The 16,813-nt window shown below is 33.5% G+C and overlaps 1 protein-coding gene across 1 annotated transcript in view; it reads left to right on the top strand.

Annotated features, from left to right (window-relative positions):
- Window positions 1-16,813, top strand: part of LOC149804547 (uncharacterized) — a 31,307-nt gene that overhangs the window by 6,541 nt on the left and 7,953 nt on the right. Inside the window, exons 3-6 of the mRNA XM_089941387.1 lie at window positions 2,590-2,779; window positions 8,293-8,399; window positions 13,810-13,977; window positions 16,619-16,759. Coding sequence (XP_089797513.1) covers window positions 2,590-2,779; window positions 8,293-8,399; window positions 13,810-13,977; window positions 16,619-16,759 — 606 coding nt within the window. The remainder of the gene's footprint in view (window positions 1-2,589; window positions 2,780-8,292; window positions 8,400-13,809; window positions 13,978-16,618; window positions 16,760-16,813) is intronic.

Consider the following 16,813-nt stretch of genomic DNA (forward strand, 5'->3'; position numbering starts at 1 on the left):
GCATATGCGGTCGGCTAGGTAACAGGTGTTCTATTTATAGCGTGCTGCACTTTGTCACTATGCTGTATGAGGTAAAGGGCTATAATAAAAAAAATAAAAAAATAAACCAGAACAAAAAGATACACCACAACAATAAAATCATCCACAATTAATTTCAGTCCCAAGAATGATCACTACGAATGCTGTAACTCCATATGCTATAGCTCCATTCCCATGAAAGAAACTTACACCAGTAACTTTGCATTTTTATACTGTATATACCAATGTTAAACTGGTATATTTACTAGTTGAAATTCCCTTTTATCACAAGCCAGTTTTAGGGTTTTAATGATTAACTGGCCTGTTCTGCTGTTACAAAATGAAAGACAAACATGGTAGACACCAAAACATCAAGCTTTCCATCGTATGGAAAGTTATGTTTGTTCAGCTAAAACACAAAGCTAAAATTGATTGATGTTGATCTTAGTTGATCTCTATGAGAATTTTAGCCTTCATTATTACCACTCTTCGTGAACATGTAAATTATGCTTTGCACAAATAAACATGCGTACCATTTTATAAGTATTACCTCAATTTGTAGGATCGCTTTTATCATTGAAAATGAGTAACTCGTGAGTGCGTGATTCACTGTAAATAAAACGGCTGTTAAGGACTAGCTGAAATGTTATCTGGAAGAATGCAATTTGGTAGAAACAAGGAATCAAGCAAAATGTGCATCATTGTGTGGGAATAAGTAAGGATTTAAGTGACGCTATGCACGCTATGCACTGCGTAAGTACTGTACATTATAGTTAAGTATGGTCTCCCTGGTAAAATCAACCGGCTGTATTTACCTTTATGTAACTTTGTGTTGGAGAAATCAGAAAATATACACATGCAAAATAATAACAAAACCAATCATAGTACTTTATAACAGTTTAATAACTGTTAGGTCACCGAAAGTTACGTTTTTACATGCCTATGTCTTAGGACAGGGAAAAAAATTATTGTTTTGTGCCCCAAGATTTATAGCCTTTACAGTAGTCAACAAAAAGACCTAAAAACTGTCAAGTTTAGACATTGGCCCGCAGATAAGTCAATCCCCTCTTCTTCTAGGCCTTTATTTTTTCCTAAATTATTCGGCTTATACGTGAGTATATACGGTAGAAGTATTTAAATAAAGAACACAAAAATTAATGATTTTTTTGTGATTATGAAAAAACATGCTTTTAATATTATTAAGTTCATAATCAAGTTACTGTGGAATTTAAATCTGTTCCTTACTGACAGAAAATACCAAAATACTAGTACAGCAAAAATTTACAATGCTATGTATGACTGAAAAAAACATGATAAACCAGTATACCAGTAATACCATGCACCCATAATTACAGATGTGTACCTTCTTTGCTTTTGCATTGTGGGAATATTAATTTCTTTGATGAAGACCAAAAACTATCTTGTAAGTCCAATTTTTCTGGTGAAATTTCATTTCTGCCGTGACTGATGCAGAAACTACCCATTCCAGTTATATTTCCACACCTCTGTTTATGAAGTGTGTTGGATTATTCTGTTATTTCCTTTCAATAAGTTTGCATCTGTGGTTTTCAGATTGAATGTGTAATCACCAGAAGAAAAAAAGAAGTTGAAATGAATTGATTACAGCAAACATTTCACATCAGAATTGTTATTGATATTGCTGATGCAATTTCTTTAAGGTATTTACCTCAAAGTTTGTTAAAAGAATATTTGATTAGAACATTTTAGTTTAAGAAACACTTGAAAGTTTGTAAGTTACAAAATACCACGTAGGTTTTTCGTCATTCTAGAATGTACAAAAGCATCCCATACCCATGTACAGGCATTACATCCAATTACATTATTAATATTTTCAACATATGTCTATGTAATGGTAGAAAACAATATCACGAAAATTCCAGGGATGTTTTACTGAACTTTAAGACTTATTCAACAAAGACATTTCTCACGAACTGTCAGGCATTCAAAGATATTTCCTACAAACTGAATCCTATTATAATTAACAGGTAAAGGAGATACAGAAAATGAAACAGTGGCAAGTTGAGCCATGTATGGCATGCACATAATAATAATGGGTAGATATGTGGAATAATATTAATTTAATTATGTAACAGTTTCCATTACTATTGCAAGATTCCATCTTTATGTCTGAAGCATATTCAGGGCCCAAGTTTAACAGGAAGGGTTTTCTACATGGGTCTGTGATGTGAAAGTCAGAATGGGTCTGCAATTTTTTTATGTTCAAGATCTTCTGGAAATTTCAATCTAATAGGAGGATGGAATTTTGAGTTCAGATGAGGGTACTTGTGTTACAGAAAAGGTAAACCAGGCACTAGTGACAGGTAAAAATTATGTAATCAAAAATTAGTTTATCCCCACCCTAAACTACCTTTTTGAAAAGTACCTTTAATGTAAATGGTGCCACATTACTCATATTGCATATAAATTCTTTTTTACTGCAACACTAAATATGTTTAGATACTTTGTTTTTTTCCTTTGCTTGTATCAAGAAAGCCACTTACAAGACTTGCATTTACTTATTCAGTCTAGAAAGGAATGATTTATTTTCAGCTGACTCTGGAAACTAAGGGTGGCCCTATACAGACTCTTACTGTTCATGATGTGACCAAGTTCTACAACAATGACGTTATTGTGGGTGACTCGTGTGGCATGCTAACAGTGTTCTGTAACAGACAAATCTTGTGCCGAAGCAGTCTGTCTGATGACAGCATTAATTGTCTGCAAATTGATAAGGATGATGGTAAATATTGTGTGTCCATGTGTACATTGTAATGATATTGGGTGTTCATATGTGCATTGCACTGATATTTGTACGTGTATACATTGTACTGATATCATTTGTATGTGTCTACATTGTACTGATATCATGTGTTCACATTTACATTGTACTGATATCATGTATATATATGCACATTGTACTGGTATAACATGTAGATGTGTACATTGTACTAATATCATATGTGCATGTTGTTGTGATTGTTGTTATTTTAATACTATATTTAATTGGTGTTGTTTGTTGGCTTTTTCCAATGATTTTATGCTATGTTTATTTGTATTTTGTAATTGACCTTAGTCCAAAATCAATTTACTGTTCTACCTGAACAGTGACATTTATTTTGTAAGCAATATACTGCATAGCTAATATTTCTTTATGATTATAGATTAAATATTCAGATCATTATTAATTATAAACATGTCTACTTCAGTTTGAGTTAAAGATACAGTCTTGATTCTGACCTTAGAAAATTCCAGGAAAGAAATTTTCCGTTGCTGACAGTATTTTCAGAAAATGGTAATTGCAGCCTAGGTCAAGTGGAGGGGTATATAAACTTGTTTACTTAAGGATTATTCATTCTTGCTTTAACATACAAAGTGGAATCGGTCTTATTGTTATGTTCAGTTTTAATTTGGGTTTATTTATTTAATCAGATTATTATCCACTGGAATTACTTTTGTGGACTAAAACATTCATTTGGAATTATAGTGAGTTCAGTCAAGGCCAGTTTGAATTACATTATTGTGATACATTAGACGACTGTTAGGATATTGCCACATTTATCTTTGGACTTGTGAAAAAAGTTTAGGACTTTTTGTGATCTAATTCATTGATAGAACTTTTAGACTGTTTGGGTTCTAATTCTTATACTATTTGTTCTTTTTAGATTTCAGTGTATTCTAGGGAAATAAATTATTTGTTGAGTTTTCCAAAACTTGTTGGTTTTTGTCCTTTTCTGTTACTTTAAGACCATTGAGTTGTAACACTGTGGTCTTAAAATAAGTAACTAAAAAGAATGAAAACCAACAAGTTTGTAAAATTAAAAATATAATTTATTTCATAAAATACAAAGTGAAAATGTAAAAATAACTTCAAGCATGGTGAATGAAATCATAAACAGTAAATGTTCTATGAATTCCAAAAGTATTGAATAATCCGAATGAGTTCCAATTGTATTCTGAATGATGTTCTGAAGTGTACTAATGTATCAACAGCAGAGAAAAATCACTATGATATAATCCCAAAATGTCTTTAAATGAATTCACCATAATTCTATACAAGTTATTAAATATCCAAGTAGTTGTTAAATGATTGATTGATTATATTTTTATGGTGCATCAGCACAATTAGGCTATTTAGCACCATACAAAAGGTTATATATAAGATCATTTAAAAGTGGTAAAAGGTTTCATATCGACTAGTTGTTAAATGAATCTTAGCACTGTAATTCCAATGAATGATTAAATATTGTAGATGAATCCTCTCAATGTAACTGAATTACTTCCATGACTGATAGTACAACTAAGAATGGCTAATTCTATGTAATAATTCTTATATATAGATTATCAATATGCAATACATAAAACTTTGCAATAGATAATCTCAACTGTCAGCAAGGTCACATGGGTTACACTGACTAATCAGAAGTAAGGTCAGTCTGGCCTTTAAAAAAATATGACCTCCATTTACATCTCAAGTTGTTTATATGAATTAGAGTGCAACTGAACATAGGATTGTTATGAATGAATATACACAATACAAGTATGGTCTTTTCTTTAAAGTGCAAACTTCAGAATATTGGTATTTAAAGTATTATTAACTAACTATATTCTTGGAAATGATATACATAATATAGATATACATAAAAATTGTACATTGTACTGGTATTTTTTGTACATGTGTGCATTGGTCTGACAAAAACATCAAAAACAACTTAATTTTTATGCATTTGATATGGACATTATAGTGGTTTAAATAAATGAATAAGCTGTCCCTTGTCATGCAGACATGGTAATGCGCTGGTGGTTAATTGTATTGAGAGGTACCTATGCATCTGTATGACAGTTAGGCTAAGCTAGGGATTTAGTGACTTATAAAAGCCTATAACACAGTGTATTTCACCATAAAGGAACTGAGATAATTACATTGCATTTTTAACCTATTAGTTCAAAGAGTTGGTAACCACAGGTTTTATTTATATATGGTGTGTTTCCTGTAATTGTGACACATTCACAGTACATTGAAATGAGCTAATTGTGAAATTCAAAGCAACTGTTTTTTTTTCTTCTGATAAAATTAATAGTGCTTCTCCAACTTTCTTTCTTTTTCAACTTCAACAAAGAAGATTTTTGCAGTGTAATACAATGAAACTACTCTGTTCTTGTTTACATCAGGATCTGGAGAAGTGCTTTTATGAAAATAAAAAATTTGGTAGATTAAGGTCAAACAACATTCTTTCTTTGTCACAACAAATTACTTCCTGATGAAAGTTGTTTATATAAAAGTGAGTATGGATGACATTATACTGAAAATGTCAGGGATAAAATATCCAGAGCTAAATTCAGACTCATCCTTTCTGATACTAGTACTGATTCAGCATAAATAACCAAGAATGCATTTGTGATAGATTTGCAGACCCTGACCATATAACTCCAAAAATTAGACAATTTGAAATATCGAGTATATTTTACATAGCTTTATAAAGTCGAGAGTGATTTACACTTTTGAGTAAAGTACAGTACTTGCAGTAAGGCAAGGAAAAATTATGTTTTTGGGGCAGCCAGTTCCAGGAACATTTAGTTTTTGGTCTTTTCGTTCCATGAAATAATCAGTGAACAGCATAATATTGGACTGTTATATTTGTGTGTATGGACTCTGTTTCAGTAGGCTGGTGTACTGGATTTATGTTTCAAAATGCTGCTGAGAGCTTTTACTCCTTTTTCCTATTGACTTATCTTCCTCATGGAGGGTACAAAGGAGGTGGGCAGATATTTATGTGAGCAAATTATTCACCATTCCTCTTGTTTGTTTTTAAGATATTTTTCTGCCTTTTTCAGTTAAGACAGTTTTTTGTTACATTGTGAAGTTTTGGGGATACCTAATAATAGAGTTATATGACATGCACCAGTATGTATATTTATACATAGTTGCATCTGCATCAGAGTTTCAGCAGTTTTATAAATTTATGTGACTGTAAGAAATATTATTTGTATATATATAAACCACTCCCTCGATAACTCACGCCCTGATAACTTGCGAACCCGCTTATAACGCGGGGTCAGGCATGGATCCCATTTTTTAAACCAGAAAATACCCCAAAAATTTATCCCTATTTGTTGAACTTGAAGAAAATCGCAATCAAAATTGGTAACGGAAACTTTGATGTATCGCTTGTTTTATCGTCGAAAACAGTAGATATGACCTGGAAATTTTAATCAGCACTATTAAATATCAAATTAAAAAATAGGTCATACAATGTTTTACATTTTCTTTCCAAACGACATTCTTAGTACACTGCAATTAATGATATGTAAGGAAAATTTGATCAATGAAAATGCCACCTACGTCGAGTGGAGGTAGTACTTTAATAAATACAAATTAAATAATTTTTTATCAGTTGAAATTTATGTTCTTTCAGTTCCTTTTAAGTTTAGTCATAAATGCAATGTGTCCTCTTGAAATTGAGCGTAAAATGCGTCATCTACCATAACAGCTATGTCCACAAGCATTTCTTTATGAACCTAATTAAGTACTAACCATGTTTTGATAACTGACTTGTGGAAGTATTTGTTGTATTGTTGCACTGAATTTAAAGCTGGTCTCCTTTGTATTATCACATTAATTATGTCGTTTGAATCAAATAAAGGAGTTGGAATAAAAGAAAGTTAAAAGAAATGAAACTCCAACAAACTTAAAATCTAGCGGCCCCATTCGTATGTCGGGTGAACTCACTTCATTTGATCAATCAAACACTTATAAATATTATTGTGTATGTTACCTAAACTACCTTAAATTAACCGACTCTTTCATAACTGTGATCAAAGATAACAAGGCAGCAAAGCAAAAAGAATACTTCATAAAGTAAAGAGCTTGATTTCACAGATATGGATCATTGTGGGCAAGCGAGTTTCAGAGAATTCTTGAACTGGAACTTAGAGATATCCTCAAGGATGATAAGAAGTTTCATTATTACTTCCAGTGAAATCACAACATCAGTATTGTACTAACTGAACAATACAAAAATTGAGTTTCGACTCAGATGATTGTCACACGAAATAAATGTCGCGTGTTTTTGAAAAAAGGAATCTTGTTTGGTGGTGTATTAATAGTTAGTCTAGCTCCCTGCTCTGTGCACTCCGGATTTGGCAGGATAATATTAAAATCACTATGGGAACCAGACTCGTCAAGAAAACAAAAAGCAGTGACGTAATACACAGATATTTTCGCATACACGTGACAGTTGTTAAAACCAGTTGGAACAATCTTTCAGATGTTGGACGTTTTAAATATAAATGTTATTTAAACAGAATAACAGACAACTTTATTAGAAAAAGCGTGTTATTAAAAATTATTATCGACGTGATTGTAACATGAGGATTCAGTCAATAAACAGCCAAGTTCCCTAACACCGCTTCCCCCCCACAGTTTTCTCAATGTCAGAGCGATTTGTTCCAATTTTTGGAGGTCCCTCAGTATCTCTGTCCTCGCTTATTGTGTGATCTATGTTTGTGGACCCCGTTCTGTGTGAGTTATTGAGGGAGAGTGAGGAAGTTATGTTCAAAAAAATATGTTACGGCAAAAAAATAATTGATAAAGTATTATGAGTAATTACTTGGACAGCATTTAAGTCATTAACATGCTGAGTTGATTTCACTACATTATCATGGTTTACAGTAATTGCCAATAATTTGACCCTTTTAGTTACTATCTTTTTATTGTTGCTACCCAGTGATTTTGAACAGAATGATGCACCAAACACCTTTGGTATGACAATGGGAAAGGCACTTAGCCTTGGTGTGACCATGGGAAATGCACTTAGCTTTAGTGTGATCATGAGAAGTTCACTTAGATTTGGAGTAGCCATGGAAAGGCACTTCGCTTTGGCGTGACCATGGCATAGGCACTTAGCTATCATTTCCTTTTCATGATACAGTCAGTAATGTTTTCAGAATGCTGTTAAAACCAGCTAACCACATCAACCAACCCTTGGCTAGTAAAGATGAATGATTTGATTAGAGATATTTGTGACATTATCAGATAGTGATTATTTTGTATGGCAAACTGTGCAGGGATAAATTCAAGTTTTATAGAATGGAATGTGTATGTACCACATTACAGTTAAATTGGTCCATCAGACTTCTCCATCGTATCGTAGAAGGAAAGGTGCTCACTATAGAAAGCTTTGTTCCATAATAGATGAGTGTATTGTCAGTTTACTTGGATCATTCAAATTAAGAAAGTATTTTCTTCATTAACAGCAGGGAATTCTTGCATTGTGACTGGTGATGATTCTGGTTGTATATCAGCGGTACTTCCCTCACAGGAACTCTGGAGGATCAACCTAAATAATGTGATCATGCTGAAGGTATGATAATGCAGTGTGTTCACTGCCTTGATCATTTCATCGAGTCTATACTAATGCAATGTGTTCACTGCCACAGTCATTTCATCGAGTCTATGCTGATGCAATGTGTTCACTGCCTCAGTCGTTTCACTGAGTGTATGCTAATACAGTCTGTCACTGTCTTTGTCATGAGTGTATGCTAATTCAGTGTGTTCACTGCCTTGGCCATGAGTATATGCTAATACAATGTGTTCACTGCCTCAGTCATTTCACTGAGTTTTATGCCAATACAACGTAATCACTGCCTTGGTCATTTCACTGAGTGATGCTAATACATTGTGTTCACTGCCTCAGTTATTTGACTGAGTGTATGCTAATGCAATGTGTTCAGTCATTTCACTGAGTGTTATGCCAATGCATTGTGTTCACTGCCTTGGTCATTTCACTGAATGTATGCAAATACAATGTGTTCACTGCCTCATTTATTTGACTAAATGTATACCAGTAATGCAAAGATAAGCACTGAAATATGGAACTTAATTAACATGATTATGTACAATCATGCAAAAGGTAATTTCAGATGTCAAGTTCATAACACGTGTTCTGCTATCTGAATATTTACGTTGACTTCAAAAAAATATATCATACAGTCTTGTCATAAATGTTGGGTTTTGTTTTCCCATCACAGTACCAAAAGGAGCCATATTATTTTGTACAAAACGAAACATTTTTGTTTCCATGGCAAATACAAAAGGGAGCATATTATTTTGTGTTCCCATTACATTAATGAAAAGGGTATATTGGTTTGTGTTTCCATCATAAACAGAAAAGGAGGAATATTGTTTTGTGTTCTCATCGCAATGTTCACATTGCAGTTGCAAAAGGGGGCATATTGTATTGTGTTCCCATAGCAGCAACCAAAGGGTTCATATTCTTTTGTATTTATCCATGCATATGTCTGCATGTCCATCATGAATCTGTTGTAGTACAAGAGCTTATAAACTATTGGAATAATAACATTTTATACACTCTATAATGGTTTTTATGATTTTTTAAAACCGAGATGTTTTTTTTAGTTGTTGTTGTTGTTGTTGTGGGGTTTAACGCCATTTTTCAGCACGATAGGCTATACATGGCGGCCAGTATTAATGGTGGAGGAAGAACCCGGAAAACCCCGGAAAGAACCACCGACCCACGAGAAGCTACTGGCAAGCTTTCTCACGTGCCCACATTGTCTGAATCTTAGACTTGAACCGCCGCAGACAGAGGTGAGATGGCAGTGATCCGTAACGAAGAGCGCTTTAGACCACTCGGCTACTCGGGGCCCCGTGTTTTTTTTTAGTAAAAATCTTGTTAGAATGTTGAAGCAAAAAACACTGAGTTAGTTGAGTAGAATTTAATGTTGTATAATATGTAGATAACCAAGTTGCCATGTTATTTCTAGCCCACTTTCCTTGATCTGCCTTGTTTACCATTTGTTTCTCATTCATGGTTTGTGCTTACAATGAATATTGAAATTTTAGCTGATCTAGGTGTAAGGCCAAACAAGGTTAAGAGCTGTGTCCATCATGTGTTGTACATCCATCGACATTTGCAATTTTGACTTTCTTCTAAAAAGATGACTGGTCCAAGACAAATTCAGCCAAATTTGGCAGAACATATCCTCTCATGAACGGCTTTTCAATATGTACAAATGATTCTGATCTGTCATCAGATATGGCAACCTTTATATAAACAAATAGAGACCTTTTCTTCTTAAACACTACTGAACAGAATCTGACCATTTAACAAAATGCACCCTAACACATATGGCTTTCAAGTTTGTATATATAATGCTAATCAGATATGACCACCATTACTAAAAATATTAAAATCTTGAAATGACTTCTCATCAAAAACCATGCAACAGAAATTGACAAAATTTGAAAAGAAAGAATCATAGCATTGAGCGGTTTCAATTTTGTTGTTCAGTTGACTGTAAGGCCTAGTGAGCTCATGGTATGGCAATGTGTCTTGGTTCATGTTTTTGATCAAACTTGAAATATAGATTAAAGCCCTCATTATCTAAACCAGTTTTTGACATGAACAAGATTTGTGCATACTGATGAGGTTATCGTGCATCTGATTTTCAGAACTTGTAACCACTCTGCATTTCTCATTTGATATTTATATCATCAAGCAAGATCTTGGACAATTTCAAAAATGAGCCAGATCAAAGCAATGCTAATGCTGTGATCTTGCATGTAGTTGGTTGATATTGTTAACACTATAGGCTGTATTTCTGGTCAGATTTTGATGAAACTTTGAATATGGGATCCCACTCAAGTTCCATAATTTTAAAAAATATACTTAAATCCTTAAGATATCCTGTGAGTTTTATGATAAGCAAGTTCTGTACATATGAAATTCAGTTTAAATAGAAATGGTTTACAAATCATATGCTTTTTAATCAACTTTGTAAAAATACCGGACCTCACTCTTTGCTATATTATCAGTCAGGGGAAGTAACCTGTGATATTGACTCTTGAGAATCAGTTTGGAGTGCAGAGTTCTTATGAACACCAGTAAAAACAAATTTAAAAAAAAAAAAAGGTTACATACATTTCAGTTGCACGATTTTTTAAATTAGGAAAATAATACACATTTGGGATTAAACTGAATAATTTATAACCCAAGAAAAGTATGAAATAGAAATATTATTGAACAAAATGTACAATACAGGCTAGTATAACTATGTGCATTGTTATAATAAATGATCAGAGTTTTATTTACACAATTATAGATATTTATTGGCATATAATAGTGTGTATTTTTAATTAAATTAGTTTTTGCACCAAAAAGAACATTTGAAATTCTTCAATCTTCGCAAGTAGGTTTGATTTGTTTGGTGAAACAGACTTTGATATTTTCTTGTGCTTCTGTGTTGAAATGACTGTAACATTTATAATTTAAATATTATCACTTGTGTATTATTTTATGTCATTTAATTTATTCAGTGCCATTACTCATAAAAATTGTTTGGAATTTATGCTTTTTATTTTTTAACGTTAATTTAACAAAACTCGCAAATACTTTTATCATAAAACACTATCAGATTTAATTACCAAGAGTAAAAAAACACATGGCCAGAAAGAACAACCTGTGAATTATAATATCAACTTTTGAGACGACAAATAGAAAACATTTCATCAGTGAAATTAACTTTTAAATATGTTTAATGACTTCAGTTATGGGCAGGAGATTATTGATATTAGTTGGACCCTTATCCCGACAAGAATTTTTATCTGAGTGAAATAGATAGAAATTGATATAAAGTTTGGCAAATAATTTTTATTGGTTGTGCTGTTATAGGACTACATAAGCATGCTTTGTGCAATGGCCAGCTGTTCAATTTTGTAAGCCAGGTGAACAATATCAGCTTTATTTGGACCTTTTACAAGTGATGCTGACCTGCCATCAGTAAAAGTAGAACAAAACTCTTAGAATTTGACTGATTTTGACAGAAAGCATCTTTACATTGAGTGCATTAAATTTCAGGGAATGATGCTGGTCTACCCTCCAGCAAAGTGATGCTACTAAAACTTGAAAAACCTTTAAACAACTTCTCAAAAACTGCTTGGAAAGATTGGACTAAATTTGAAGGAAAGCAGCCTGGCTAGAAAGCTTCTAATTTTGTGTAAATGATGATGAGATTTGGACATCATTATGCAGGATAGAAAAATCATGAAGTGTTTTTCGATTTGTACAAATGATGCTAATATTACCTTTTTACCCCATACAATAATCCTTGTAACCCCGTACAATAATCCTTGTAACCCCATTCAGTAATCCTTGTAACCCTATACAGTAAATCTTTAATTCCTATACAGTAATTCTTGTAACCCGATACAGCAATGCTTGACATAGAGATTTTTGTGTTTTATTTATTCTTTGTGTCTCCGTACATAACATATATTCTTATTTGCTCAATAATGCACTAAAGATGGATATACTAGATGAAGGCTGGCTGTATAAAAGCCATGTTTGACCCAGTTTAATGCCATGTACTTGATAGATGGATCAGTGATATTCCCTAGTCTTCAGCTGCATGGTCATCAGGGGATTATTCATCAGATTGGTAAGATTCTAATGCTTGTGTTTCAGTCTTCCTTTAGCGTCGTATTTAAATGAAATATGGCATAGACCTGCTATGAGGAGACGATAAGTTTATACCAGATACCTATGCAGGATGACTTCACACCCATGATAAGACAGGAGAATCTCTCATCTTTTATGTGTACAGGATAATCGTGCACTCTTGTGTGAATGGGATAACTATATAACAGTCTGTACAGAGCAACTACAGGCCAAGGGTCCAATGTGGCTCGCTGGTCTTTTTTTTGTGGCCTGAACTTACACAAAATGTCAGTTCCATAATTGGAGTATCATTACTATAATATATATATATATGTATGTATGGATGGATGGATGGATGGATCGATGGATGGATGGTCCACAAACTTTACATTTTTGGCTCATATGGCACAAAGTGTTGAAGATGTTGGTACACCCTGGTATAGAGGATCAACTCACATGTTTGATGTAACTAGTGACATTTCATTTTGTTGTTGAGTATACAGATAGTCACTATTTTTCTTATCAATACAGTTGAATCGGCAGTCACATTGGATAACTGTGGTTCTTTATTTAAAATCTTGTTCTATCATCTAAGTAACAAAATCATGTATACAAGTTAGCCATAGTTTATTTTGATTTATGTACTAAATAAACATTTGATATGTTTGAAATCCCATGATTATGTATATGCAATATAGAATCATTAGAATTTGCTTTTTATAGTGTAGGCTGGTATTTATCCTTTTTCTTTCATTGCATATAAATTTGTTAGTATGGTAACTGGCTTGTTTGCACTTCTGTACACGCCATTGTTTGATATATCCTTGTGACCTGATTAAATTGTCAGTAATCTGGCAATTGCTCGTCTATCCTTGTGACAATGACCTGATTAGATTTTTAGTAATCTGGCCATTGCTTGGTAGAACCTTGTGACAATGATCCGACTAGATTTTCAGGCCAAGACCGCACTGTTTCAATTATGAATTTGTAGCACAAGTATAGAAAAACACTTGGAAAGACAAACAACATTTTTTGGTAGTGGATGTTTGTAGATGACATGGTTACTTTCACAAAGGTTGATACCAGAAGTAAACACAAAGAGTGGTAGTCCAGGACAAGTTCAGACATTTGTTAACAATTTTTGTCTTTTGCCCAATATCTTGTATGGAGTATGAAGAAAAGAATCCAGATATTAATATGAATTTTTCAGTGAAATTCATGATTTTGATGAGGAAGACAGTTATGAGATATTTCCAGGTCAATTTACATATTTGTATATTATCATGATAATTTGCTTTTTTATCCTATATTTCAGGAGCCATCACAGCAAGTGTCTGTGAAGTGTCTTCTAACAGTGAACCTCATGGATCAGGCAGGTCAAAGGTCAAATTACATCCTGGCAGCAGACAACATACAACATCTTCATATCATAAGACAGGGCCTTGTTGTCATGACAACCAAAACTCCATCAGTCATCACAGCGGTAAAAAGGCACTTTATTACCATAAAATACTGATAAACTTTTGCACCAAAATGTTCTTGTGCTAATGTTTTTGAAAATAAAAAAGGTAAACATCTGTCAATGTATCTCTCAACAATAAATGTAATCCAGGATGGAATATTTTCTTATAATTTTGCATTTAAAACAGAAGTACAATTGAAAATTTGCAACTAAGATTGTGCATAAGAAATGACAGCCAGACTTTTCTATATCCAGATAATTGACCTGTTAACTTTTATTTGGAGGTGGGGAATTTTACCATTTCCAAAGAAAACTAGTCATTTCCTTTGAGCAGTTAACTTTTATGTCTGGGAAACCCTTTACCTTTCCAAAAGAAAAATATTAATTTCCTTTCTTCTAATCTTTATTTGCCAATGACTTAGTTTTGCCATGTATGACTTTGGGCTTGTATCTGTGAAGAGATGAATTTGCTTTTGTTTGGTATTAGGGCTGTCCCATTTAAAAGGGGGGGGAGAGAAGGGGAGATACATCACTTCTGTCTAGCTGTATTACAGCAGACAACAATCAAATTTATGTATGAAGAGGTAAAGAAAAAGAATGAAAAGAATAGATTCAGACTGCACCCCATTCACAAAAACATGCATTCCCTTTCCTGGAAGTACACTTCAATGAAATGGCCATTTGACTTCATAATTGTAATTTTTTAAGCTTTCCCGGTATTAATAATTGTAATAGGTTTCTACATCACATTTGTAACTCCTCCAAATTTATGTTAAGATAAAAGCCATGTAGGAACTGTTACAGTATTTGATTAGTAATGATGTATCTTGTCCCATGAATAGTATGACATAGATAATTTTGATACTTGTAAGTTGTTGATGAGATTTGTTACAGTATTTAAATTGTTAATGAAACTTGTTACAGTATTTAAATTCAGTGAGACGAGAGACCACTCTGGTGGCCTAAGTGTTCAGAATTTCTACCTCGTATGCAGGAGGGGCCCCGAGTGGCCGAGTGGTCTACAGCGCTCATCGTTACGGATCACTGCCATCTCACCTCTGTCTGCGTGAGTTCGAGTCTCAGACTCGGCTAACGTGTGTACGTGAGAAAGCCTGCCAGTAGCTTCTCGTGGGTCAGTGGTTCTTCCTGGGGTTTTCCAGGGTTCTTCCTCCACCAATTATACTGGCTGCCATGTATAGCCTATCTTGTGCTGAAAAATGGCGTTAAACCATACAACAACAACAACAACAACAACATATGCAGGAGGTCACAGGTTTGAACTGCAGTCGAGTGTTATAAAGACTTACAAAAATGGTACTAGCAGCTGTCTCGCTTGGTGCTCAGCTTTAAGGGGTTACTATTAGGACTTGTCGGCCTGGTGTCAGGATAATATGACTTGGTGGGACATGATGCTAGATGTCTGCAGCATGATGCCCCAATGCTAGACATCATAATGATATGACTCAAACAGTTAAAGCCACATTAAAAATCCAAATCACACAAAACATTGAAACTTGTTACAGTATTTAAATTGTTCCTCATTTAAAGAAAGCTATAATTTAATGTAATGTTTAAAATTTTTGTTATTGGCTCTGACAAGATCTTTAATAACTATGGCAATAAAGTGTTTTTGATGCATCTGTCAAAGGTATCATCATTTGCAGCTGTTCATATTGAGTATAAACCCTTGTTTGAAACATCAGCTGCTCCTTTTTAGTGAGAAACATATGTTCATCATGAATATCAACACCTTGTTAGTGCGTAACATCTGCTGTTCATTGTGAATATCAACCCTTGTTAGTGTGAAACATCGGATGTTCATCATAAATATTAACCCTTGAAACATCAGATAAATGTTTGAAATGAACAAGCTCTATGACTAAGATATTTAGGATTATTACTGAAATGGTAATGAAAAGGACAACATGTCTGTTGTATATGAATGCTTCATTGGAAATTTGAAACTAAATTTGAAACTAAATGAAAATCTGCCATGGACTTGTGATTATTTATCACTTTTTTCCCATTTATATGTGGTAGAAATGGATGTTTAAAAAAAAATACATGCTAGGGGACTCAGATTTCTCAAAGGTTGCAAGTGAAAATGGTGTACAGATTCTAAATTAAATCAATGTGTGACTACTTCACAGTAAAAGTACCTTCTCTGGGTCCCATATATGTTCTACTGGAGCAGTCCTAACCAGATTTGTGGTTATATCTTGTAGTTTGTATGCAAGGATGACTTTTCCCATTTCAGTTCATGAGAAAATTTAATGGGCCTTTCATTTATCAGTATTTTCAAAAAGATTTTGAATAGGCAAAAACAGGTCTTAAATGTGTTTTAAAAAACGTTGATGAGTACAATATTCAGAAAAGAAAAATTTGGTAGAAAAGTCATCATAAATTTGAAACTCCATCTGCGGTCACATTTTTATAAAAACTTTTTATATATTACACCTATGAACTGACTGCCTAAATAACTAGGTAAACAGCCTATAACTGGTTGTTTTATGCCAAGCTGGTTGTTTTATGCCAAGTGGGCATTCCATCTGTTTGGCTTAAATTTAGAGGTTCATTTGTATAGTCTTAATAGCAGATTGTAAAACTGATCACTTTTTATTTTTTTATTATTGAAATATCTGCTTGTTTACTTTTATCTTAGATGTGCAGTGGGCATTTTGTAGATTCGGAGAAGATAAGTGATGGCAGCATGAAGATAGAAGGGGGAGGTAACTCTAAAGATCATACCCAGGTAGCATTAGGGTCAGCAACAGGTGCCATCTACATCCTTCACAACTTCATGGTAAATATTTATTCCCTCATCAATAAAAATTTGTCTTTTATTTTCATCCTACTT

The sequence above is a fragment of the Sinohyriopsis cumingii genome, chromosome 2, assembly GCF_028554795.1.
Source record: "Sinohyriopsis cumingii isolate HCF-2022 chromosome 2, ASM2855479v2, whole genome shotgun sequence".
NCBI classification, from domain to species: Eukaryota; Metazoa; Mollusca; class Bivalvia; order Unionida; family Unionidae; genus Sinohyriopsis; species Sinohyriopsis cumingii.